This window comes from Bos javanicus, chromosome X (assembly GCF_032452875.1).
Source record: "Bos javanicus breed banteng chromosome X, ARS-OSU_banteng_1.0, whole genome shotgun sequence".
Taxonomy (NCBI): domain Eukaryota; kingdom Metazoa; phylum Chordata; class Mammalia; order Artiodactyla; family Bovidae; genus Bos; species Bos javanicus.
Genome location: NC_083897.1, coordinates 57,066,636 through 57,093,208, shown reverse-complemented (window position 1 = coordinate 57,093,208; position 26,573 = coordinate 57,066,636). Strand labels below are relative to the sequence as shown.

At 38.6% G+C, this 26,573-nt stretch overlaps 2 protein-coding genes across 3 annotated transcripts in view; both read right to left on the bottom strand.

The window, feature by feature from the left end:
• Positions 1-10,643, bottom strand: part of RNF128 (ring finger protein 128) — a 100,569-nt gene extending 89,926 nt beyond the window's left edge. The window contains exon 1 of the mRNA XM_061409347.1: positions 9,936-10,643. Within this exon, the coding sequence (XP_061265331.1) occupies positions 9,936-10,338 (403 nt within the window). The 5' untranslated portion in view covers positions 10,339-10,643. The remainder of the gene's footprint in view (positions 1-9,935) is intronic.
• Positions 10,644-21,075: 10,432 nt separating this feature from the next.
• Positions 21,076-26,573, bottom strand: part of RADX (RPA1 related single stranded DNA binding protein, X-linked) — a 96,765-nt gene continuing 91,267 nt past the window's right edge. For both annotated transcript variants that reach the window (XM_061409345.1, XM_061409344.1), the window contains exon 14: positions 21,076-22,276. In XM_061409345.1, coding sequence (XP_061265329.1) covers positions 22,146-22,276 — 131 coding nt within the window. In that variant the 3' untranslated portion in view covers positions 21,076-22,145. The remainder of the gene's footprint in view (positions 22,277-26,573) is intronic.

The window sequence follows — 26,573 nt, the reverse complement described above, 5'->3', positions numbered from 1 at the left end:
TCATTCAACAGTCTGGCCTCCTTGTGATTCAACCTCAGGGACATTTGTCTCTGTTCCACTGTAGTCACTCCACTGTCATGACTAGACTCTGGACATTATTATCATCCTGATCTGCTCAACTTCTGAAATCTTAACAGAAGTATTTCACTTGCTAACTGCCTCCTCGGGTAGCTCTCCCTTTTATATTCCCACTCCTGATCTTTGAGTTCTTTGCTATTATCTTCTATAACTCTAACATCCACCCACATTGATGACCTTTCCAACACTATGACCTCATAATTTCTTAACCTCTTCAGCTCCAACAATCTCAACAGGTCTCTGAATAGTGCTTTGTATATTCTGCCTTTTACTAGTTGTGTAGCTATCGGTTTTCCCTACTATGTCTTCCTCCTTGAGGGCAGCGATCGTGTCTTGGTACTATTTTGTATGGCGCCTTGTGTTGTGTGTGCTCACCAGAAGGGCATTATTGTGTACTGTTTAAAAGCACAGGTTCTGATGTTAGGATTGCAAACCTTAGTTTTGTAATCTACTAGTTGTTATGACTATGAGGGGAAAGTTAACCAACCTTTCTATGTCTCAGTTTCCATAGATATGAAATATGAATACTAACACTTTGCACCTTGTGGATTTTTGAAATGATTAATTACACTATGTGCAGCACATAGCTAATAGAATATTTACTGTTAACAACTGCCCTCATAAAGGGCAAGGAAAACCAGTTTTTAATAGGAATTAGATACAATACTGAACGAAAAGAGCTCCAGATCTTAGGGATAATGGTATGGAGACAATCATTTTTTAAAAATTGAGAGCAAGTGAATTATTAAGCAAATTTTCATTTCCCTCTATTTGTACTTTCCACTAAGGAGATGCCAATGTACTGATCACTGCCAGAGACCAATTTATTTAACCATATACTATCACTATGTATCATTGCATGTAAAGTCATTAGAAAATCACATAATAATATATATTATTAAAATTTAGATACAAATATGACATATGTCTAAAAATCTAAAACGTTAGGTAGAGTACATTGCTCCTTGTATGATGTGATAAGGGATGCTCTGAAATATGATTTCCTCCAATTTCCTGTTCCACAGTTCTGTCAAAGGTCTTGATATTATCATCAGAAATCAGGTTTGTTTGTTTAAATCATGTTGTTTCTAGAGACAACTAGTAAAGTTCTCCCGGGGATACTTTCTTAAAGTAGCTCTGGCATATCTAATAATTACCGAAATGAGTAGGACATAAGACTTGTGAGTTGAGATGGAAATGGATATAATTTCTTTACATAAAGTCCTTGCTGTCTAGGGAAGGTAAGCTTGAGTGATGGAAAAGAACTAGCTAGGGTAAGAGGACTTAGGAACCAAGGATTGCTGAAAATGGAGAGGTTACTTAAGAGGAACTGTTCTATTGTATGCAATGCTATTCAGGCATTTCTCCATCTAGTTTAGGAGAAAGAGGACAGGAGTTAAGCAGAGAATATATCAATAAACAAAAAGCACAATTTAGACTTACAAAATATTCCTTGATTAAAAAATATATTCCTAGATTTTAAAATGGAGAAAGGGGACATAAAATGTCCTTTAAATAGCTCATAGTGAATTTACTCATATTGTTATTTTTCTGGAAACCAGCATTCAGAGGTACTGTATCTTTAACTCACTTATAAAAACATAAACTTATGCAGTTGTGTATGTTTGTGTCTATATGGTGGGAGGTGGGGGCGGGGAGAGAAAAAGAGAGACAGACACTTGGGAATTTATGTGAGAATATGAGAGAGAGGTACTAAAGTCCTGTTATTGTAAGCCAGGTTATAGTAAGGCTTATGATATTTTCAGAGTTTTGTGAATTCCAAGCATAACCATGGTATTTTCCAGGCCTATCATATTATATACTTGCTGGTACATCTTATGATCATGCTAGTTTTAAAATAACTGTGTGTCATTCTTTATTTAACTTGTGGTACAATGTGACTGGGCTTCCCAGGTGGCACTTGTGGTAAAGAACCCACCTGCCACTGCAAGAGTTGCAAGACATGGAGGTTCAATCCCTGGGTCAGGAAGATCCTCTGGAGGAGGGCATGGCAACCCACTTCAGTATTCTTGCCTGGAGAATCCCATGGACAGAGGAGCCTGGTGGGCTATGGTCCGTAGGGTCGCAGAGTCGGACACAACTGAGTGACTTAGCATGCATGCACAATGTAACTGTCAAATATTTTGGTTATAAACCTGTCTTAAGATTTTTCTATTTTACATGTCTCTATATTTATTATTCTTTACTATTTTCTGTGGCACTTCATCTTGTTTTAATATACACTTTTTCTAATTTGTCAAGATATTTTAAAATTTCACTTGTGTCTTACAATTTGACACTCAACTTGAAGTCATATGTATAAGCAACAAAAATGTTTTCAATCCTTTTATCAAGGGCACCTGGGAATTTGCTGGCAGTCCAGTGGTTAGGGCTTGGCACTTTCACTGCTGAAGGCACTGGTGGGATCCCTGGTTGGGGAACTAAGACCCCTCAACCTGTGTGGTGCAGTCAAAAAAAAAAAAAAAGGCACCAATACAATGATATCTTTAAAAAAAGGAAGAAAAACAAAACTGTCCCTTTTACCTATTGTTCCCATAAATATATGCCTATACATATGTATTTATATTATAGCTTGCCAGTAAGGATAAGATTCAAAAGCTTTACTAAAGTTTTGAAACTTGATAAAGAGTGTCTCCCAGAAACTTCTCTCAAACAACACACTTATTGGTGGAACAGTGGGAGCATTTTTGTAGTAAAGTCAGAAACAAGTCAAAGGGGTACATTTTACCACCACTGGAGCCCTAGACAGTAGAATAAGACCACTGGAAAGAATGAAGAGGTACAATTAGTATAAAAGACAAAACTTTGTAGAGAAAATGGTCATTTATCCTGAAAATTCAAGAACAAATTATTAAAATAAAATAAGAGTTTAACAAAGTGGTCAGATATAAGAGCAACATCAATATTGATGCAAGGTCAATGTCATTGGCTTCCTTAGGTATCAGCATTAATTATGTTCATTGGAGTATTGTCTATAAAAAAACAAAGTTGAAAACAACCTAATTGTTCATTAATAGAGGAGTGGTTGAATAAGTTATGAGTGTGCTTGCACTATGAAATATTATCCAGTAGTTAAAAATTGATACAATCTAAATATGAATTTATTAACATGGAGATAACTCCAGTTCCTACTGTTGAGTGACAAAAGCAAGTTGCAGAATAACTTCATTAATGTGAAAAATAAAAGATAGATTGATTTTGTATTTTCTATTGGTATACATATGCAATAATGAATACAAAAAGCCTGAAAGGTTACCTACCGAATGAAGCAATGGTTATCTTTTGGGAGAGGCCTGAGATTGGGGGCAATGGTCAAGGAGAACCTTATATTTTGTGTTTTGTTTTTTTTAAAGAGAAAGTATTACCTGCATAGGAAAAAATAAAAACAACTTTAGAGTGAAATAGTTTGCTGAATTCACCTAAATTTCATTTGAACTAGTCCATCTTTTCATACATAAAAGGGAGTTGCTTTTTAGTTTCTTAACCTTTCATCCACTTAACAACTAGGGAAGACTATGCACTATGCTCTGTACAATGAGTGACATGTTCTCCGCCATCCCGGAACTTACAGTCAAGTGGGAGAGACGCGTAATAAGCAAATGAGACAGTCATTACACTTTATAAGAGATTTCAACAGAAATGAGGACCCGGTTTTGATTGAAATTAATGTGGTCAGGGGAGATTTCTGTGAAGAAGAGACATTTAAACTGGGATTCAGAGTATTGAATACTCTGAATATCATGTATTATAGTGATGATGGTGATGAGGAGAAAAACAAGCCCAAAGGATCTCGCAGAAAAAGCTTTATGGGTTAGTGAAAATATCTGAGGGTCAGAGTGGTTAGGCTTTAGGCAGGGTGGGTGGCAGTGTTAAGTTGGGAAGGCAGGTAGAGGCCAGATCATACAAGTCCTTTCAGGCATGTTAAAGTTTAGATTTTATTTGAAGAATAATGTTAAGTCACTGGGGGTGGGGGTTGGTTTGGAGAAGAGAAGCAATGTGATCTGACCTCTATTTTTAGAAGATCATTCTAGCTGCCATGTCAAGAAAGTAGTGACACAGTTATATTTTTGGAGGCAGCATTATATGAAAACATGAAAGAGAAATGACTTCAGTAGAGGGGACAGCAAGTGCAAAAGCTAGCTCTTTTGGTTTAGAAACAAGAAAGACAAGAGTGGCAGAGGCATAGTAATGTGGGGGAGAGGGGTGTGGAATCAGGTCTCATCACCCAGGGTTTTGTAGAACCTGCATGAAGCCTGGGTTTTATTCTAATTTGGACTGAATTCTATTTCCCACAGGATCACTCTGACTGCTGGGTGGAAGACAAGACTCTGTAGGGGGGCGAGAGTAGGAGGGAGAGCTGCTGGGAGGTTATTGTCATGGTCCAGGTCCCCAGTGGCTCAGCTGGTAAAGAGCCCACCTGCCAAGGCAGGAGACGTAAGAGACATGGGTTCGATCCCTGAGTCGGGAAGATCCCCTGGAGGAAGGCATGGCAACCCACTCTAGTATTCTTGCCTGGAGAATCCCATGGACAGAGGAGACTGGCAGGCTGTGGTCTATAGGGGCGCAAAGAGTTGGACATGACTGAAGCAACCTAGCACGCATGCAGGTGAGGCATCATATTGGCCTGGGCTTGGGTTGAAGCAGCAGAGGTGGGAAAAGGGACGGATTTCAGCAATGCTTGGAGATTGAATCAATAGGACTTGATGCTTAATGAGATGTGGGAGTGTAAAGAAGAGGGTGCTTTCAAGTACTTTCAGGCTCAAGGTAGGGAATGGTTTATTGGGACTGAGGGCCTGAAAGGGGCCCTGTGTGGCTGGAGCTCAGTGTAGAGGGTGGTGTGTGGGGAGGTGAGAGGAGATGAGGTCAGAGTGGTGGGCATGAGCCAGGTGATTCATGGCCAGGTGAGGACATGGAAAGGTGTCTGAATGTACTCTAAGCACCATGGGAAGCTACTGAGGGTTTTAAACAAGGTGTGGTTTGGTTTTATTCTCAAAAGCCACTTTAGCTTCAGAGTGGGTAGTGGGCTTAGATGGGGACAAGAGAGGCAGGGAGATGAGTTAGAAAGTTATTGTAGAGGTCTGAGGATGAAGTCTTGGAGATGGTGCCAGGCAGATTTGAGATTCATTTGAAATGGAACTGATTAGTTTTCTTGAATTAAACACACACCCATGTGTGTGTGTGTATGTATATATATATGAGTTTATATATAGAAGTGAATGAAAGTCAGTCGCACAGTCATGTCTGACTCTTTGCAATCCCATGGACTGTAGCCTGCCCGGCTCCACTGTCCATGGAATTCTCTAGGCAAGAGTACTGGAGTGGGTTGCCATTTCCTTCTCCAGGGGATCTTCTGACTCGGAAATCAAACCCGGGTCTCCTGCATTGCAGGCAGATTCTTTACCAACAGAGCCATTAGGGAAGTCCATATATATGTGTGTGGGTGTGTATATATATATATATGTGTGTGTGTGTGTGTGTGTGTGTGTGTGTGTGTGTGTGCTGCGATTCATGGGGTCGCGAAGAGTCGGACACGACTGAGCGACTGAACTGAACTGAACTGATGTGTGTGTGTGTGTGTGTGTGTGTGTGTGTGTATCAGAGTCTAAGCCTTATTGAAGTTTTTATCATTTCCTCATTTCATTTATATACTATATTTTTATTTACCCCCTCATTTCTAGGAAAACATTTTTCTAAAACATGTGAGTTTTCTGTTCTGATGAAACTCTTCCTTCCATGCACATAACTGCTTGGGAATTGGTGAGTTTGGGGGATTCTGAAAGACTATAGACATCACCCTGTAATCCATTTTGTTGAACATAGTCAAATAGATAAAGAACCATTTTATTCCTTTCAAATTACTGACTTTGCTGAAATAAACTACAATACATTCAAATCTAATTGCTTCTTAGGGCAATTAACCTATTAATAGCATGTTTAACTTTCAAAAAAACCTGTTTGGTCAGAAAGCCAATACTTAACGTATTCATTCAGAATTAATTAATTCATTCTGCATTAATAACTGAGGAGTCCTGCCTTTTCTTGCACATCTGGGACAACTGGATAGATAGATGTCTCCAAAATATTTGGAAAGAATTGTTAAGAAGTTACATAATTACTTAAGGATACCATAAACATATCTTTCTATTTCCAGTCACATCAAAATGCAAATCCAAATACACTACAAACTGGGAAACTTAGAATTATAGCTTTACTGGGCTATACACTATTCTTCCTCAGTGAGAGCATGTCTCAGACTGAAGTTGTCTCCATCAGAAAAAGGATACTGCTAGTAGGGGGGCTATGAATGAATTGGGCCCAGGAGTAAAGACATTCTGTATCCATATCATGAAACCCTAAGAGGTAAGGGGTGCAGAAATATCTCTTGGGCTTCTTGGGGACTTTGAAGGCAGGGTATAGGGGGTGGGGAAGCACTGATACATAAAATGGGGGGAGATAATGTATTTGCACATCAGTAAAGACAAAGACATAGTGTATTGTTGATGAGAAAGAGACAAGCAGCCCCTGATATCTGGGACCTGGCTTGGTACTAACAATCAGGACTTGGTGTTTTCTTATTGAACATAAATTATTTCACAGAGCATCAACAGTAGAGAAGTTCATTCTGTACCCATGATGGATCAAGACAAAGACAAGACCATTCTGTAATTATGTCTGAATCCAGTCAAAATATGAACAGCATCCAAGGCACAAAAATGACCAAACATCTCCATCCTGACAAACGTGAGTGACGATTACTTTACCAATTATCTGCCTGTTCAGATTAGTCTTTGCCACTTAAAAATAAGATTTTTTTAGAAATCCAATCACAGAATTACCCCCTACTTTCTGACAGCATCCAAATCCAGAACAATGCCAGCTAGAGTGACCTACTCAGCTTGGTTTTCCCAAGAATTTCCTGGCTTTAGCACTGCAAGACCCACAATCCAGGAAATTCCTGTCTCAGGCAAACTGGGATGTCTGGTCAAAGGCCTGTTTCTGTAAATCCTCCCCCAAGTCATCTGAAGCAAGCCCAAATCCTAGAAATCCTTTCTAAAGCCCTCTTACTAAGATACCCCACCGTTTTTGATGGTATGCATTCCCCTTTTGCTGCAGTAAGTAATAAATCCAACTTTTAAAACTACAGGTCTACTCCTAGCAGCCTTTGGTTAGAGGGTGTTGACATCAATAAGACATAAAGAGGCACAGCATTATGGAAAGGCTAGGGAGGCCTAGCATGGAAAATGAGACTGAAGGAATGAAGAGGTAGTGGGAAGCAAGGAAGTAAAAGGGTGGTTCAGCCCTGAGGCGGTAGAGTGTGGTTTTCCGAAAAGGTGGTTTTCAGGGGTGATAAAAGATAAGGTGATGGAAGGTAAGGCCTAGAGCCTTTGTAGAAGGAGCAGGAGTTGTTCCCCCATGCTCTGTGCCTGAAAACACACACACACACTAATGAAAGACAGCAAAAACAAACACAATTTTGGCTTATGTTATATAATAATGACGCAGTCTTTAATGGCCTAGGGGCTGGTCATTGAGTTTTCATATCCACACAATTCCCTATGTTTGTTGTTTGTCAACTGCATTACATAATAGTTTCTATCTAAGAGAAATTTCTAGGAAGGAAGAACTCCAATGACACACTAGCTGACAGGTTTAGCTGCAAAACACTAAACTTACAATTTTAATTCTTTGGGGTTGAGATCATTCAGTGTTAAAGATCACCATTCATTAGTTAAAATAAAGACCCTAAAACAGTGCCTGACATATGTTAAATGGCAATAAATATTAACTATTACAATTACTGTGATAATGCTATGTTTTCCCGTGTGCTTATTTTAAAACAGGAGCAATGCTGTAGTTTTTACAAATGTTTTTGACCACATAGCCTTGACTATATTGGTATTATATATTCAATGATAAATGTAGTTGCTTTGTTTCTTAAACTGTACTCAGAGACATATACTCAAATGACTGTGCATGCCTTTTGGAGAGATTTACTGTTCTGGCAATCTTTTAAATTCAGTAGTTGGGCACCTACTTTTCAGTAGTTGGCCCTTCATGTTGCAAAGCAAGTTTTGAAAACATAACTGCTGTTTAGTCTGATACTGTTTATACTTTTAGAAAACCAGAGGATTTATAAAACAGAAACAGTCTCACAGACATCGAAAACAAACTTATGGTTACCGAAGGGGAAAGGTGGGGAGGAAAGATAAATTAGGGATTTCGGGAATAACATATACACGCTACTATATATAAAATTGATAACCAATGCATGTGTGTGTGTGTGTGTGTGTGTATATGTGTATATATATATATATATATATATATATATATATATATATATATAACTGAATCACTTTGCTGTACACATGGAAACTAATACAACATTGTACATCAACTATACTTCAGTTAAAAAATTATGCTAAATAAACCAGGGGAGTAAACAGCAGAATGTGACTGTCCATATAAAAGGAAACCTTGAATACTTAGAGTCTCTAATTTGAAACAGAGCACATAGATTCCTTAGAAGAGGTTTAACTCCTAATTTTCAACAGAAGTGCCTCATTTTATTTTTACAAGAATAAAAGTCATCTGTAAAAATATAGGAACATAGGGAATGCTTATGGAGTACTCTTAACTTCAGAAGAAAAAACAATGTGAATACTTGGGTTCTGGTGATGTCCAGGATATGTTATAAAAGGTAGCAAGTAGAGTTTTGTACATTTACAATAATTTTGTACTGCTAAAGACCATGTTACCTGGTTTTTCAATACCCAGAGAAACAAGCAGCTTGGTTTTCAAACATTAGTACCAAATTGCCATATTGTATGTACACAACCTGGATGTTTCAATCATTCTACTACTCAACACAAATTTGATTTTTTTCTTATAATTTTGAAATCTGGTTGATTTAATTTACATTAATTTTCTCAAACACAAAATTTGGTGGTGAGAATACTAATTATCCTGATATTGCATTCAACCAGATCTTACTCTGTTTGAAATTATTTTTTTCCTTTGGCCAAGTCTGGGGTCAAAAATACCTATATCTACCTAAAGTATAGAAGACTTGTTTCAGAAGTCTACTTTTCCACTGATTTAAAACCATTTATTTCAAAACTGGCATTTTTTACAAAATAAACAAAATTAAAACAGTAGTTCTAAGAGATAAATTCCTTTACAAAGTTAATACGTTAGATAATTATATTTACTTGAGTCATAAGTAAACATTTTTAAGGGAAATCTTTACTTTTGGTGTGAATTACAGAGCTATCCAATTTCAGCCATACCATTTTAAATGTATAATGTTTCTTACAGAGTAGTTTTATACGTATTAGTCCCACAAATATTAAAATCTCACATGCATACAGCAGATAGTTGAATTCTCATTTCTGTAAACATTTTGAACACTTAAAACATGCTACTGTTTGATCATAATAATGAATCAGTTTTGCAGTTACTGCATACTTGAATACATACAACCCTGAATCAAAATGAAAAGTACAAATTAAGAATGAAATTAAAACATTTATATTTTCTTTAATGTTTACAGGTAAAGGCACATTTATTAAAAAGCAATTATATAATATGCACTGAGAAAGCTGATAGAGCTAAGAATATCATGAAGGAAAACAGGAACCATTTCCTGAATTGCTTTTGTTCTTGAAACAAATTAATTCCAAATATTAATAGTAAAGTAACTCAGAGTAGTGCCGGGCAAAAAAATTTAAAATACACTTGTTTAACAGTCTCATTGCCAGATCCTAGACCCATTCTAGATAGAAATACCATTTTAAGATAAACAAAGACATTAACCCTCTTTGGGAATCGGTTCTTACCGAAATTTGCCATCTGTATCGTCTGGTTGCCAGTCTCTGGAAGATTGTAAATCACAACAGCATCAGCATTTCTTCTGCCCGCTGTTTGAATTTTTTCTGAAAATGTACAATTACCTCTTTCTATCAGCGCAATCCAGGGCTTCTTAGTATAGGTAAACTCAGTGTTGTAGTCACAAGCTTGGTAGTTATTGTTCTTAGGGATGCCTACCACCCCCATAGCATTAGCCACTGGTGAGGCTAAGCCATAAACACCACATTCGCATGTCTCTGCTGAAGTGTAGTTGCTGGTTTCATTGTAGTAAGTCACAGTCACATAGGCATTAATTGAAAAAGATGCTGTGATTTTAAATAAAAATGTAAAAATTACCAGCAGCTGAAAACTGGACTTAGTCTCCTGGTTCATTGTTCATTCATTTGAGCATAAAATTTAAGATGTCTGCTGATTTTTCCAACTATCAGTCACCATTTGTCCATGCAGGTCCCTGCTAAGCAGAAGTCTGAAATTTCAGTTGCAAGTAGGTAACTGATCTCACCTCTAGCAATGTAAGCTCTGAATACATCAGCTCTATTTCACTGTACTTAGCTATATTCCCCGTCGCCTGTCCTTCCTCCAACTGTACACACGTATAACCCTTAATCAGGACTGCCTTAGCGATAAATAACACCATCAACTTTATTCTACGTGTCAACTTATCAGGATTGGATGACTTCCTGCATTGACATTTTTTCCTTCTTCTTGTTCCAGCTAATGAACTTTCATAAACATGGAGTGGATTGGAATGAGGAACTGGACTATTGGTACTCCCACGTGACAAAATGAAAGTCACCTCTCTCAGATTATCTAAAACACCAAACTGGTTTTCCAAGCCCTGCTGAAATATGCTATCAACCAATTCAGCCAGAAGTAAGTTAAGATCTGTCATTTTAATTGCTATCGCATTGGTGGAATTGATTTTGCGGCCTTTTTTGGTCTTATTTCTTTGTGGAATTTTTCTTAACAATCTCCCCAAGGAATATCTTCTGCTACCTTGTTTATTCATTGAAAGGGAAACATATTCCAGTCACTAGAGATCATTTGAAGTACAATGCCTTGCCAGTGGTGGGCACTCAAATATTTCTCAACTGATTGATACCTATAATGTGATGCATTCCATTAATTTTTATGTCCCGTGTCTTATACTCTAACAAAAGATTATGCAAGGTTTATCTCCTAACATTTAGAATAAAAAGAAATTATTTTAGTGTAGTTGCTTTACAATATTGTGTTAGTTTCTGTTGTAGAGCAAAATCAATCAACTTTATATATACATATATCCGCTCTTTTTTTGGATTTCCTTCTCATTTAGGTCACCACAGAGCACTGAGTAGAGTTCCCTGCACTAAAAGTAGGTTCTCATTAGTTATCTATTTTTTACACTGTTGTTGTTTCGTTGTTAAGTCATGTTTGACTCTTTTGTGACCCCATGGACTGTAGGCCCCCGGGTTCCTCTGTCTGTGGGATTTCCCAGGCAAGAATATTGGAGTGGGTTGCCATTTCCTTCTCCAAGGGATCTTCCCAATGCAACCTGCATCTCCTGGATTGGCAGACAGATTCTTTACCACTGAGCTACCAGGAAAGCCCATATTATACATAGTAGCATATGTATGTCAGTCTCAGTCTCCCAATTCATCCCACCCCAATCCTGTTCCCCCCTTGATGTCCATGTTTGTTCTCTACATCTGTATCTCCATCTCTGCTTTGCAAATAGATTCACCCATTTGTACCACTCTTCTAGATTCCACATATATGTGCTAATATACGATAATTTTCTCTGACTTTCTTCACTCTGTGTGTCTCTAGGTCCTAGAATTTTTAATTCTAGTTATTGTAAACATATAAATAGCTTTATTTACTTCATTGCTTCCTTTACTGTAAGCTGTTTTTAATCAAGAGTACACTGGACACTAGCAGCAGTTGGACATACATTGGTGTGGGCTCGATTGGTCTGGGTAAGTTGCTGGGAAAGGTAGATTGCAATGTGTGCCAAGGGCTGGTGAAGGAGTAGATGAATGGACAACAAGACAGAGATATCAGGAGTCTGATTGGGCCAAGGTCAAAAAAATAGATAAATAGGTATCAGACTGACAGAGAAGTAGAAAGACACCAGGTCAAATGGAAGGCAGAAACAATGGTAGTCTGAAGTCCAAGGGAAATAGTCTGGAATAAGGAATACCACTAGAGTCAACGGGACAGGACAACAAAAAACAGGAAAATAGGAGACATTGTTGAAGATGACCAATGAAGCTATTTCCATCCCACTCCCCCACTTGTCCATTCCTGGGCATCTGAAGTATTAGCATTGGGAATGGACACTGCAAGTGGAAACAAACAGTTAACATCAGAAGGGAGTTCAGGGAACCTGCAGTAGAAACTTATGGATAAACCCCAGCAAATGCACAATACAAATATGAACCTTTCTCTCCTTCTACAGCTGCTGATTACTCATGGGTGTATCCCCTCCTTCACAGTACCTGGTATTAGTAACAACTTACACACAGTAACCACTCAACAGTTATTCATGGAATTGAACTGAAAAGTTTAAAGGTCTTGTGTATTAGCTTATGATCTGTTTCAGAGTAAATGCAAGTAGTTTATTATTTTGCTATTAGCACTATCATATTGACGTCAAAACTCATAATAAAGACTACTCACTGGACAAAGAAAACTATCAAACTGAAAACACAAGTATTATTGTCAAAATGATTAGTCTGCTGATTGCTAATAGACATCTGTGATCAATTCAACAGATAATTCATTAGTAAAGTTCTAGAGATTTAACCTTCTATCAGATCAGATCAGATCAGTCGCTCAGTCGTGTCCGACTCTTTGCGACCCCATGAATCGCAGCACGCCAGGCCTCCCTGTCCATCACCAACTCCCAGAGTTTACCCAGACTCACGTCCATCGAGTCAGTGATGCCATCCAGCCATCTCATCCTCTGTCGTCCCCTTCTCCTCTTGCCCACAATCGCTCCCAGCATCAGTCTTTTCCAATGAGTCAACTCTTCGCATGAGGTGGCCAAAGTACTGGAGTTTCAGCTTTAGCATCATTCCTTCCAAAGAAATCCCAGGGCTGATCTCCTTCAGAACGGACTGGTTGGATCTCTTTGCAGTCCAAGGGACTCTCAGGAGTCTTTTCCAACACCACAGTTCAAAAGCATCAATTCTTTGGTGCTCAGCTTTCTTCACAGTCCAACTCTCACATCCATACATGACCACTGGAAAAACCATAGCCTTGATTAGTCGAACCTTTGTTGACAAAGTAATGTCTCTGCTTTTGAATATGCTATCTAGGTTGGTCATAACTTTCCTTCCAAGGAGTAAGCATCTTTTAATTTCATGGTGGCAGTCACCATCTGCAGTGATTTTGGAGCCCCCCAAAATAAAGTCTGACATTGTTTCCACTGTTTCCCCATCTATTTCCCATGAAGTGATGGGACTGGATGCCATTATCTTCATTTTCTGAATGTTGAGCTTTAAGCCAACTTTTTCACTCTCCACTTTCACTTTCATCAAGAGGCTTTTTAGTTCCTCTTCACTTTCTGCCATAAGGGTGGTATCATCTGCATACTTGAGGTTATTGATATTTCTCCCGGCAATCTTGATTCCAGCTTGTGTTTCTTCCAGTCCAGCATTTCTCATGATGTACTCTGCGTATAAGTTAAATAAACAGGGTGACAATCTACAGCCTTGACGAACTCCTTTTCCTATTTGGAACCAGTCTGTTGTTCCATGTCCAGTTCTAACTGTTGCTTCCTGACATGCATACAAATTTCTCAAGAGGCAGGTCAGGTGGTCTGGTATTCCCATCTCTTTCAGAATTTTCCACAGTTTATTGTGATCCACACAGTCAAAGGCTTTGGCACAATCAATAAAGCAGAAATAGATGTTTTTCTGGAATTCTCTTGCTTTTTCCATGATCCAGCGGATGTTGGCAATTTGATCTCCGGTTCCTCTGCCTTTTCTAAAACCAGCTTGAACATCGGGAAGTTCAGGGTTCACATATTGCTGAAGCCTGGCTTGGAGAATTTTGAGCATTACTTTACTAGCGTGTGAGATGAGTGCAATTGTGCAGTAGTTTGAGCATTCTTTGGCATTGGCTTTCTTTGGGATTGGAATGAAAACTGACTTTTTCCAGTCCTGTGGCCACTGCTGAGTTTTCCAAATTTGCTGGCATATTGAGTGCAGCACTTTCACAGCATCATCTTTCAGGATTTGGAATAGCTCAACTGGAATTCCATCACCTCCACTAGCTTTGTTCATAGTGATGCTTTCTAAGGCCCACTTGACTTCACATTCCAGGATGTCTGGCTCTAGGTCAGTGATTACATCATCGTGATTATCTGGTAATTGATTCTAAAAGGAAAATCATTATATGATTTTAAATGACAGCTTTGCCTAACACTTTGTGGCAGTGCTCATGAGAAACCTTTGCTAAACTATTTTAAATTGCTTTGATGGTTGAAGTGCATGACTTTAAATGGTAGCCAGCATTATATACCTTGTATGTAAGTGCCTTTATGTTTCCTTTTATAGCTTTCAGAGAGTCACACCTTACAAAGATAATTTTAAATTGTTTTTAAAATTTTGCAGTTAAGTAAAATTAGTCCTAGAACAATAAATACCCATCAGTGCAATTTTCCGGTTGACTCAAGTTAATTTGCTGGGGGATGAGTAGTCTAGTATTTATTCAGTGTTTTTAAGATTTTCTCTGTGAACACCTACAGTAGAATCATTTAGAAATTTATCAAAAGTGAAGATTCCTGGGTCCTACTACCAGTCATCCTGAATCAAAATCAGAGGGAAATATCTAGGAATCCACATTTTAAATAGCTCTCCAGGTAATTCTCATGCACTCAATTTAAGAACTTTATTTTTAAAATTTATTTTTAACTGGAGGTAATGAAAAACAACTATTTCTGCTTTATTGACTATGCCAAAGCCTTTGACTGTGTGCCTTTCACAATAAACTGTGGAAAATTCTGAAAGAGATGGGAATACCAGACCACCGGACCTGCCTCTTGAGAAACCTGTATGCAGGTTAGGAAGCAACAGTTAGAACTGGACATGGAACAACAGATTGGTTCCAAATAGGAAAAGGAGTACGTCAAGGCTGTATATTGTCACCCTGCTTATTTAACTTACATGTAGAGTACATCATGAGAAACGCTGGGCTGGATAAAGCACAAGCTGGAATCAAGATTGCTGGGAGAAATATCAATAACCTCAGATATGCAGATGACACCACCCTTATAGCAGAAAGTGAAGAAGAACTAAAGAGCCTCTTGATGAAAGTGAAAGAGGAGAGTGAAAAAGTTGGCCTAAAGCTCAACATTCAGAAAACGAAGATCATGGCATCTGATCCCATCACTTCATGGGAAATAGATGGGGAAACAGTAGAAACAGTGGCTGACTTTATTTTTCTGGGCTCCAAAATCACTGCAGACAGTGATTGCAGCCATGAAATTAAAAGACGCTTACTCCTTGGAAGGAAAGTTATGACCAACCTAGATAGCATATTCAAAAGCAGAGACAGTACTTTGTCAACACAAATCCATCTAGTCAAGGCTATGGTTTTCCCAGTGGTCATGTATGGATGTGAGTTGGACTATAAAGAAAGCTGAGCACCGAAGAATTGATGCTTTTGAACTGTGGTGTTGGATAAGACTCTTGAGAGTCCCTTGGACTGCAAGGAGATCCAACCAGTCCATCCTAAAGGAGGTCAGTCCTGGGTGTTCATTGGAAGGACTGATACTAAAGCTGAAACTCCAATACTTTGGCCACCTGATGCAAAGAGCTGACTCATTGGAAAAGACCCTGATTCTGGGAAAGTTTGAGGGCAGAAGGGGAAGACAGAGGATGAGATGGTTGGATGGCATCACCAAGTCGATGGACATGAGTTTGGGTGGACTCTGGGAGTTGGTGGTGGACAGGGAGGCCTGGCGTGCTGTGGTTCATGGGGTCGTAAAGAGTCGGATACGACTGAGCAATGAACTGAACTGAATTGCTTTACACTATTGCATTGCTTTCTGCCATGTATCAACAGGAATCAGCCATAAATATATGTATGTTCTCTCCCTCTTGAATCTCCCTCTGGCCTCCCACCCCATCTCACCCCTCCAGGTTGTCCCAGAGCACCAGATTTGAGCTCCCTGCATCATACAGCAAATTTCTACTGGCTGTCTAATTTTACATATGCTAGTGTATAGGTTTCAATGCTACTCTCTCAATTTGTCCAACCCTCTCCTTCTCCGTGGCCACAAGTCTGTTCTCTGTCTGCATTTCTTGCTGCCCTGCAGATAGGTTCATCAGTACCATCTTTCTAGATTTCGTTATATATGTTAATATACAATTTAAGAACTTTAGATGATACAAGTTGTACATGAAGAATAGTGTGGTATCTAGTTGTCGTTTTGACAGATTAGCTGCTGTCATTTAATTTCAACCTCATAGTGCTTCCACTTCCAATCTATAATGGTTTGATGTTTTAATTATTTTATATTGCAGTATAGCTGATTAACAATGTTGTGATAATTTCAGGTGGCCAGCAAAGGGATGCAGCCATACACATACATGTATCCATTCTTGTCCAAACTTCCCTCCCATCCAGGCTGCCACATAACATCAAGCAGAATTCCCTGTGCTATACAGTAGGACCTTGTTGGTTATCCATTTTAAATGTAGCACTGTGTACTTGTCCACCCTAAACTCCCTGACTATTCCTTCTCCCCAAGGTTTGATGTTTGTACTTTAGGTGCTTCTCTTAACATTCCTGAAGTTCTCTTACAAGACAAAAGGTTGTACATGTGCTGACAGGGCAGCAGCTAGTATTATATCCTCAGGAAAACAGTAAGTTCTGCGGGACTTTTTCTTCATTGACACAATGAAAGAGGTTGGATTAGAATTGACCTATCAATTCTTTTCTGGATCTGACATGCTAGAACTCTTACAAAAATGAAAGTTGTTTCAAAACTATGAGGTTTTAATTTTTCCTTCTTATCAGAACAATTCAAGATGAAGCTGCATCGAGTGTAGATGAAACTACAGTGCCTAGATAGGAGGTTAAGTTCCATGTACTGGGTAAAGCTTGAGCTCTAATAAAACTAACAAGTGCTTGAAATGGGACTCTACCCATTTAGTGGTATATAACTTTAGTGGTGTACAAACTTGCCTGCATATTAGAATCACTTGGGGAGCTGTTACCTATCTTGATGTCCAGGCTACACCCAGATCAGAACTTGGGGTGGGTGACACGTTGGCATAGTCATTTTTGAACCAATATGAAGCCAAGTTTGAGAACCACTATTGTGTTTCAAACATTTGATACTATTGGACTTTTCCTATTGCTTGTGCCTTTATTAAGTACCTTAATACATATCAAGAATCTTAACAAAGGTATGTAATACTAATAAAGGCATAGAGAAGGGAATTACTTCCCTTAAGCAAGAAAAATTTCAGACTTTTCCATATGATTGAATAAGAGCTATGACAAACCTATCATTTATAGATGAAGTACAGGGCTTAGTAGATACAGGAATGGTATCTAATACAGATACTCCTTGATTATTCATAGCAAACTTCCAGTTCTGGGCTGGGTGACTAACTGTGTATGTTCAAAACAAGTAAGTTAACTTTATTATTTATTTTAATTGGAGGCTAATTACTTTACAATATTGTATTGGTTTTGCCATACAACATGAATCTGCCACAGGTATACATGTGTTCCCCATCCTGAACCCCCTTCCCACCTCCCTCCATGTACCATCCCTCTGGGTCATCCTAGTGCACCAGCCCCGAGTATCCTGTATCCTGCATTGAACCTGGACTGGTGATTCATTTCTTGTATGATATTATACATGTTTCAATGCCATTCTCCCAAATCATCCTGTCCTCGCCCTCTCCCAGAGTCCAAAAGACTGTTCTATATATCTGTATCTCTTTTGCTGTCTTGCATACAGGGTCATCGTTACCATCTTTCTAAACTCCATATATATGTGTTAGTATACTGTATTGGTGTTTTCCTTTCTGGCTTACTTCACTCTGTATAATAGGCTCCAGTTTCATCCACCTCATTAGAACTGATTCAAATGTGTTCTTTTTAATGGCTGAGTAATACTCCATTGTGTATATGTATCACAGCTTTCTTCTCCATTCATCTGCTGATGGACATCTAGGTTGCTTCCATGCCCTGGCTATTATAAACAGTGCTGCGATGAACACTGGGGTACATGTGTCTCTTTCAATTCTGGTTTCCTTGGTGTGTACGCCCAGTAGTGGGATTGCTGGGTCATAAGGCAGTTCTATTTCCAGTTTTTTAAGGAATCTCTACACTGTTCTCCATAGTGGCTGTACTAGTTTGCATTCCCACCAACAGTGTAAGCCTTTTCTCCACACCCTCTCCAGCATTTATTGCTTGTAGACTTTTGGATCGCAGCCATTCTGACTGGCGTGAAATGGTACCTCATTGTGGTTTTGATTTGCATTTCTCTGATAATGAGTGATGTTAAGCATCTTTTCATGTATTAGCCATCTGTATGTCTTCTTTGGAGAAATGTCTGTTTAGTTCTTTGGCCCATTTTTTGTTTTGTTTTGTTTTTTAATTAAAATAGAGTTTATTAGCTTTTCTTTTAATATAAACATGAGGAAGAAAAACCACATAAGTTGTAGCATTCTTTTCAAAATAAAACTGCAATCCATACTTGAATCTCCAAGCTCCATAAACAATATTTTTTGAGGTGGTAGATTGTAATATTTTTATATCCATTATTTATCATTTATGTCTCTGTCCTTTAAAAATGATGGAACCTGTGGCACTCAATATAATGTGAAGCCTTGCTATAAAGAGAGAAAGTATTTCTGGCCCAGAAATGCTTTGTTTACAGGCAAAATTCCTAGGATTACATTTGAGAAGGTAGGAGGAGAAAGATTTTACATAGTTGAGAACACTTTTTTTTTTTTTAGTGCTTCAAGTTTAGGTGACATCATTACCAGTTTCCTAAAAGACTGATTACTGGACCTCCCTGTCTTTTAATGGGCTTCCTGGTGGCTAAGTGGTACCCTGTGTTTTAAAAAGCCTGAGGTAAGGGTTCCTAAGATTTATCTCTCCTCAAATAACAGAACACACCTGCAGCTAGGTCAACACGCAGGACAGAAAAGCTGTTTCATATCACTTACTTTCCTATTGCTGCTGCTGCTGCTGCTGCTAAGTCGCTTCAGTCGTGTCCGACTCTGTGCGACCCCAGAGACGGCAGCCCACCAGGCTCCCCCGTCCCTGGGATTCTCCAGGCAAGAACACTGGAGTGGGTTGCCGTTTCCTTCTCCTGGCCCATTTTTTGATTGAGTCATTTATTTTTCTGGAATTGAGCTGCAGGAGTTGCTTGTATTTTTTTGAGATTAGTTCTTTGTCAGTTGCTTCATTTGCTCTTATTTTCTCCCAATCTGAAGGCTGTCTTTTCACCTTGCTTAGAGTTTCCTTTGTTGTACAGAAGCTTTTAATTTTAATTAGGTCCCATTTGTTTATTTTTGCTTTTATTTCCACTATTCTGGGAGGTGGGTCATAGAGGATCCGGTGATTTATGTCGGAGAGTGTTTTGCCTATGTTGTCCTCTAGGAGTTTTATAGTTTCTGGTCTTACATTTAGATCTTTAATCCATTTTGAGTTTATTTTTGTGTATGGTGTTAGAAAGTGTTCTAGTTTCATTCTTTTACAAGTGGTTTGACCAGTTTTCCCAGCACCACTTAAAACAAGTAAGTTAACTTTAATATTAGCCCAACCCAAATAAAAGTGTCACACGGCCATATCCGGCCACAAAGGAAGCAAGGAAAAGTATTCTTTATTCTAGGTAGCTATCTGCTTAGCTAAAAATGGACAGAACTATTACTCTATGAGAAGAATGGGTATTAGGATACAGCTAGCAGTCTCAGCTAACCTCCTTATATTCCACTCTCTTTCCAGGATACAGTGACTGCTCTAAAACATTATAAATCCAATCAAAGCATATCAGTGGCCACAAACCATTTACTGGCTTCCTAGAGCTCTGAAGGGGCTTCTCAGGTGGCTCAGTGGTAAAGAATCCGCCTGCCAATGCAGGAGACGCAGGTTCGAATCCTGGGTTGGGAAGATCCCCTAGAGAAGGAAATGGCAACCCACTCCAGTATTCTTGCCTGGAAAATCTCTAGACAGAGGAGCCTGATGGACTGCAGTCCATGGGGTCGCCAAGAGTTGGACAAAACTGAGCAACTGAGCAAGGACACAGCATGGATAGTCCATATTGGCAGAAGGTACCTAGCTAGATTTAATAACATCAAATGCTACCAGTGTCACAAAATAAGGGTTTCAAATTTCTTTAAAGACCTAGCCTTAATGTGAATAAAATTAATGCAGGATAAGTCCAACAAAGAAATAAAGGTGCTCAGATTCTTAATGGCTTACCAAAGGATTTAAATGTGTAGATCTCATGTACTATCTTAAATTAGAAACTTCAGTGAAAGGTTGTGGTCTTGTGGTAGACTATGTAATATTTTGTAATTTACAAACCAATTTTTTAATATAAAAGTGATACCACAGTAGTGTATTTGTGTTGATTTGGGAAGAATCAGCACTTACTGTCACTTGAAGATAAGGTCTTCTGATGTTTGCTATTTTCCTTAGGAAATCACCACAGTACCTATCCAATTTTTCTGTAACTGGAAATGTAGACACATGTTAAAACTCCAAATTTGGATAGAAAGATTACTATAAAATAAATTGCCATGGAAGTTGTTTTTAAAGATCTTGAATCTTAAAAAATATTTCCTATTTCTCATTCAATATGAGAACAGAAATCACACCTGTTAAAGTGTGTAATTTTGCAATCTCAGCCTGAGGGATTTTTAGTCAACAGTTACTTAAGTATTAACTTTTCCCTTCTCCAACATTTATGTGGCACTAAAACTGAACTGCCTATTTAAGTTTCTAATAGCTTAATATGAAAACCCAGATTCTATTTGATAAAAAACAGTTTTCAACCCATATGGAAGAATCATACTGGCTCATTTAGCAAGTACATGTAGGTCTATTATAGGTCAAAAATATGGAGGAAAGACATCAAATACATTCAGAAAGAGACAACTTTTAACTTCTTTAATAACACATTCAAAATTTTAACATGAGGAGGATTCACTACTTTAATTAACTTTAAACACAATTTTAAGAACAAAAGACCACACACTGGTCAAAACATTTAGAAATTCAACGGGTATGAAGTAACAATAGAGTGGAAAACCTTACAACAACTGAATTCAGTATGCTCATTGTACAGTTGACCAAACTAAAGGCCAAGGCAACTGGAATATAACAATCCACATGTGATTTTGAAAATGACAGAAACTACCTCGGTTATGAGAAATGCAGGTTGACTGCTTTAGGGGAATGTAATCCTCAAATTAGAATTTTCCACTGTAGTCTATGGCCATACCACCTGTCTGTGCCTGATGTTGTCCAAACTCAGAAGCTAAGCACAGTCAGAGTATGGTTAGCTTATGACCACAAACTTCTTCTGGTTAGAACTTGGATGGGAGAATTCCATCATAACCCAATCTAAAATGGGAGGATGCTAAATGTCCATGAAAAGTTACTCTTGTAAGTTGGGATGCCTTAATGATGAGGCTGTAGAATAAAATGGCTACACAAATAACCACCCCTGGTGGCTCAGATGGTAAAAAAAAAAAAAAAAAAAAAAAAATCTGCTTGCTAATTCAGGAGACCTGGTTCCATCCCCAGTCGGGAAGATGATCACAGGGAAGGGAATGGCAACTCACTCCAGTATCTTCCCTGGAGAACCCTATGGACAGAGGAGTCAGTGGGCTACAGTCTCTGGGGGTGGCAAAGTCGGTCATGATGGACACTTTCACAAATAGAACAGTGAACACAAATTCTAAGTCAAGATAATATTCATATAGAAACAAGTAACATGAATTTTCTTGATACACAAGAATTATTTTGATGATCTTTTCAAGTAATGAATTTAAAATGAAGTGTGTTAGCTCCAAATACAAGATGAACAGAAAACCACTTTAGAATTTATGTAATATTCTTGCTGAAAAACGGTTATTGAAATCACAAACAAAATAACAGAATATCTTTAAAGCAATGCTGTATTTATAACCTTCAGTAATTGCAGTTGCCAATTTTTAAGAAGTTTTATTTGGTTTGTAAATTTTGTGCAAGTAGACTTCTGCTTTATTGCTTCCCAAATTGCAGATATCCAGGATACAGATGACATGTTCTCTATCCATTTTAGATACTGCTTTGATAATATCACCTAAAAGTAAAACAGATGGAAAGTATTATAAAATAGATAAATATTTACTCAGATTAAGTATCAACAAAAGCTGATTTTTTAAATAATTAACAGTGTCTGATTTTCTCCCTCTTCCCTCAAATTCATCACACACATCCATCGAGTTATGTCACAGTAATTTCTGCAGATAACAGTAAATACATCAAACAAATGCTACAAAAAATGTCAAGATACAAGCTGGTACTCCCCATAATTAATTAATTAACTAAATAAATATGTATTTTCAAGGTCATTTAGGTGCCAAGTAAACAGTTTCCTAGTACTCCTCAAGGAAATACAAAGAATAAACTTTTCTATTTTGAAATTCAATTATCAATTATTTACAAAACTTCTAAGACATAAAGCAAAGTAAGAATAATAATTGAAGCTGCTTTTAAAGTATATTTCCTTTGAAGTAGCTTTATTAACTAACTTAGCTTTGGATATTCTTAAGCACCTTTATCAAGAGGGGATTGGGTGAGACATTGATGAAAATGGCAGAGTACAGAATTTCAGGGCTCTCTCCCTCCACTAAAGCAACTTGTAAGCTGGCAAAAAGCTCTCAAATCAGCTTTTGCAGAACTCTGGAATTTAGAACAAAACTTAACAACCTGGTGAAAGATTAATGAATAGAGATTCTGCTGCACTGTGGTAAGAGTGTGCTTGTTTTCAATTGCCCACCTACTCCCCAAATCAGCAACAGTCATGAAGATGGCAGCTTGCCCTCCTGGTACAGGTCGCTAGCATCAGAGAGAGCAATGCTGGCCTTTTTCTCAAAGATGTGGTTGTGTATTTTTGATCTCTTAGGCAGCTCCCTCAAGGTCAGATGCAATAAACTGCTTTTGTTTTACCCAGTTTGGAGCACCCCCATGACTAGGGTAGCTTTCCCAGTGGCTTTTGCTGAAAGCAAAAGCACTGATCAATCAGAGCAGATAGAGCAGGGGATAAAGTTGGGACAAGCAATAGACAGACCAAAAAGCCTGGGGAGGAAGGAGCTGGGAAGAGATGTGGGGGGAGTATTATTGGCTTTTAAGACTTCCTGTGTATTTCAAGGAATCAAGGTGGCCACTTATATGCCCATTGCTGGAAGCATGTTCAGAAAACACTCACTGTTCACCTCTGGCTAACCATCAGTCTCTGCAGAGCAGAAGTGAGGGCTAAGACAGGATCATAAACAACTGGCAAAGTACTGAAGGGGCTTCCCTGATGGCTCAGTAGTAAAGAATCCACCTGTCAATGTAGGAGATGCGGGTTCAATTCCTGCGTGGGGAAGACCCCTGGAGAAGCACAGCCTGGCAAACCACTTCAGTATTCTTGCCTGGAGAATCCCATGGACAGAGAAGCCTGGCAGGCTACAGTCTATGGGGTCGCAAAGAATTGGACACAACTGAGTGACTAAACAACAAAGCACCAAAGGGGCGCCACAACACAGAGTCAATCTGCAAAAAATGAGAGAGTGCTGTTTTTCTTTTCTTCCTTTTCTTGGGTAAAATGGTATTTAAGGAATCTCTTTCAAAACACTACCTGACCACTACTAAGCTACTGTATCACAGATTTCTGTGACTACACATGACAAATATTTCATTTTAAATATGAGAAGATTAAAACATTTAGAGGTTAAGTAAAATAACCAAAGTCACAGGGTCATTCTAAACTGGACAGTCTGGCATCAAAGTATGGGCTCTGAACCTTTTGTGCTAGAGCTACTTCTCTAAAAAATTATGCTAAAAGGCTAGCAGTGCATCTACATTTTATGGGGCCTGAAAAGGTACAGTATTTGGGGGCCCTCTTTATGAAACAGAAAGAAAAATACCTCCAAAAAAACCCCTAGAAGGGCCTCGGAAGGGATTTATGCAAGTGAGAACTCCTCAAGCTTAGATTTCATCAGCTTCACGCAAAAGCCACATCTGCCACAAAATCGGATGATTGTTTTTAATCTTTAATAATTTTATTTATTTTTGTCTCTGCTAGGTGTTTGTTGCTGCATGGGCTTTTTCAAAGTTGCACAGAGTGGGGGCTAGTTGCAGTGCACAGGCATCTCACTGCGGTGGCTTCTCTTGTTGTGGAGCACAGGATCTAGGCGCGTGGGCTTGAGTAGCTGTGGCCTATGGGCTCAGCAGTTGTGCTGCATGGGCTTGGCTGCTCCAAGGTATGTGGAATCATTCTGGACCAGGGATCAAACCCACATCTCCCACACTGGCGGGTGGACTCTCTACCACTCAGCCACCAGGGAAGCCCCTGATGAATTATTTAAAATTGTGCAAGTTCACTAACACACAATGAATATAATAAAAGTGCTAGGTCTTCCCTGGTGGTTCAGTGGTAAAGAATCCACTTGCCAATGCAAGAGACCTGGCTTTGATCCCTGATTCGGGAGGATCCCACATGCTGCAGAGCTACTAAGCCTGTGCGCAACAACTACTGAGCCTGTGCTCTAGAGCCTGGGAGCCATAACTGCTGACCCCATGTGCTGCAACTACTGAAGGCCTTGTGCCCCAGAGCTCATGCTTTAAAACAAGAGAAGCCACCAGAACAGAAGCCTGTGCACTGCAACTAGAGAGTAGCCATCCTTCCTCACTCCACAACTAAAGAAAAGCCCATGCAGCAACGAAGACCCAGCACAGTCAAAGTTAAAAAAAAAAAGAAAAAAAAAATTGCCAGTACTATATAGTTTTCTTCTTCTTTGATTGGAATGGACTTTAATCCAGGTGCTTTGGAAAGATTTTAAGATCTTCAGATTTGATGCTAACAACAGAAACCCAAACCTTAATAATTCTAATTGCTATCATGTCATTTATAAATATTGAGTTACACAGTACCTGCAACAAAATGTATAAGTAAGTCTTCTGTTTAGGTGACTCTGCCTACTTGTGTAAATGATAACCTCTCTGTGCTTCAATCTGCTCATGCAGTAACTACATCATAGGAGGATTAAATGCATGAAAAAGCACTTTGGTAGCTGACATAACAATTAAATGTCAGCAACCATCATTTTCTACTTAAGAAAAACTGGTATTAAATTACAAATTTTTGGAGGTTTTCGTTAAATGTAATATTGCTTCTCTTGTTATCATACTGATTCTTTTCTATTTATAAATGTGTTTTGATGGGCAGTAAAACAAAGTGTCTTAAAAGTTTTAAATAGATAAAATGTGCTTTACACAGTTGTCTATAAAAAGTGCTTTATGTAATCCAAGCAATTCATACTATAAACTTCACTCTTATTGTTGTATGCAACTTTTGCTATCATGTAAATAAGTTTAAGTAAAAAGAACTAATAGATGCCCTGCTTTAAAAAATACCCTGCTATTAAGTTACAATGTTCTCATTTATATTACAAAGGAATTGTTTTAAGAGGGTTATAGATTTTACCTATAAAATGAGCTTCTCTACATCTCATTTGAAATTGTTGGACTTACAAAAATTGTGTATTTTTAGGAACATCATATATGCATAAGGTGTGTGACAAAGGAACGCTGTGTTTACCTCTCCATTTCCTATTCATGGTCACATGGGAGACAAAGTGGCCTGGCCTCCCTTTAGTTAGATTAGCGTTAGTCACTCAGTTGTGTCCAACTCTTTGCAACCCCACGGACTGTAGCCTGCCAGGCTCCTCTGTCCACGGAATTTCCCAAGCAAGAATACTGGAATGGGTTGCCGTTCCCTTCTTCAGGTTATCTTCAAAAGCCAGGGATCAAACCTGGGTCTCCTGCACTGCAGGCAAATTCTTTACCATCTAACTGAGCCACCAGTTAGGTTGAGATCATGTAAATAAGTTCTGGCAAATAAGAATGTGAGTGGAAATGATGTAGCAGTTTTGCTCCAACACAATTACAAGCCAGTCTCTTTCATCCCTTTCTTCCTCTGCCTAGACAACCCTAGAAGTCATTTGTTCCTGTTGGGAGCTGCAGCAGGATGGAAGCGGGCTGCATTCCTGAATCACTGCTGGGGAGAAAGCTAATAACTGATTGCATCAGACTTGACTTGAGCAAGAAACAAACTTTTACTGTGTTAAGTCACTGAGACTTTGGAACTGCTTTGTACTGCAGCACAGTCTAACCTCTCGTGTAATACAGTGTGTTATTCCTTTCTCTGAACATAATATCGGAAATCCGGATTACCTAGAGGATAATACAATTATTTTCTTAGATGTGTTAAAACCTTTTCATACCATGTTACGCTTCTGAAATGTTTATCAATGGAAACTGCTTTCAAAGGGATGGCATGTGTATGTGTGTGTGTATACACATACATATATTCTTGTACTTAATAGTTAAAA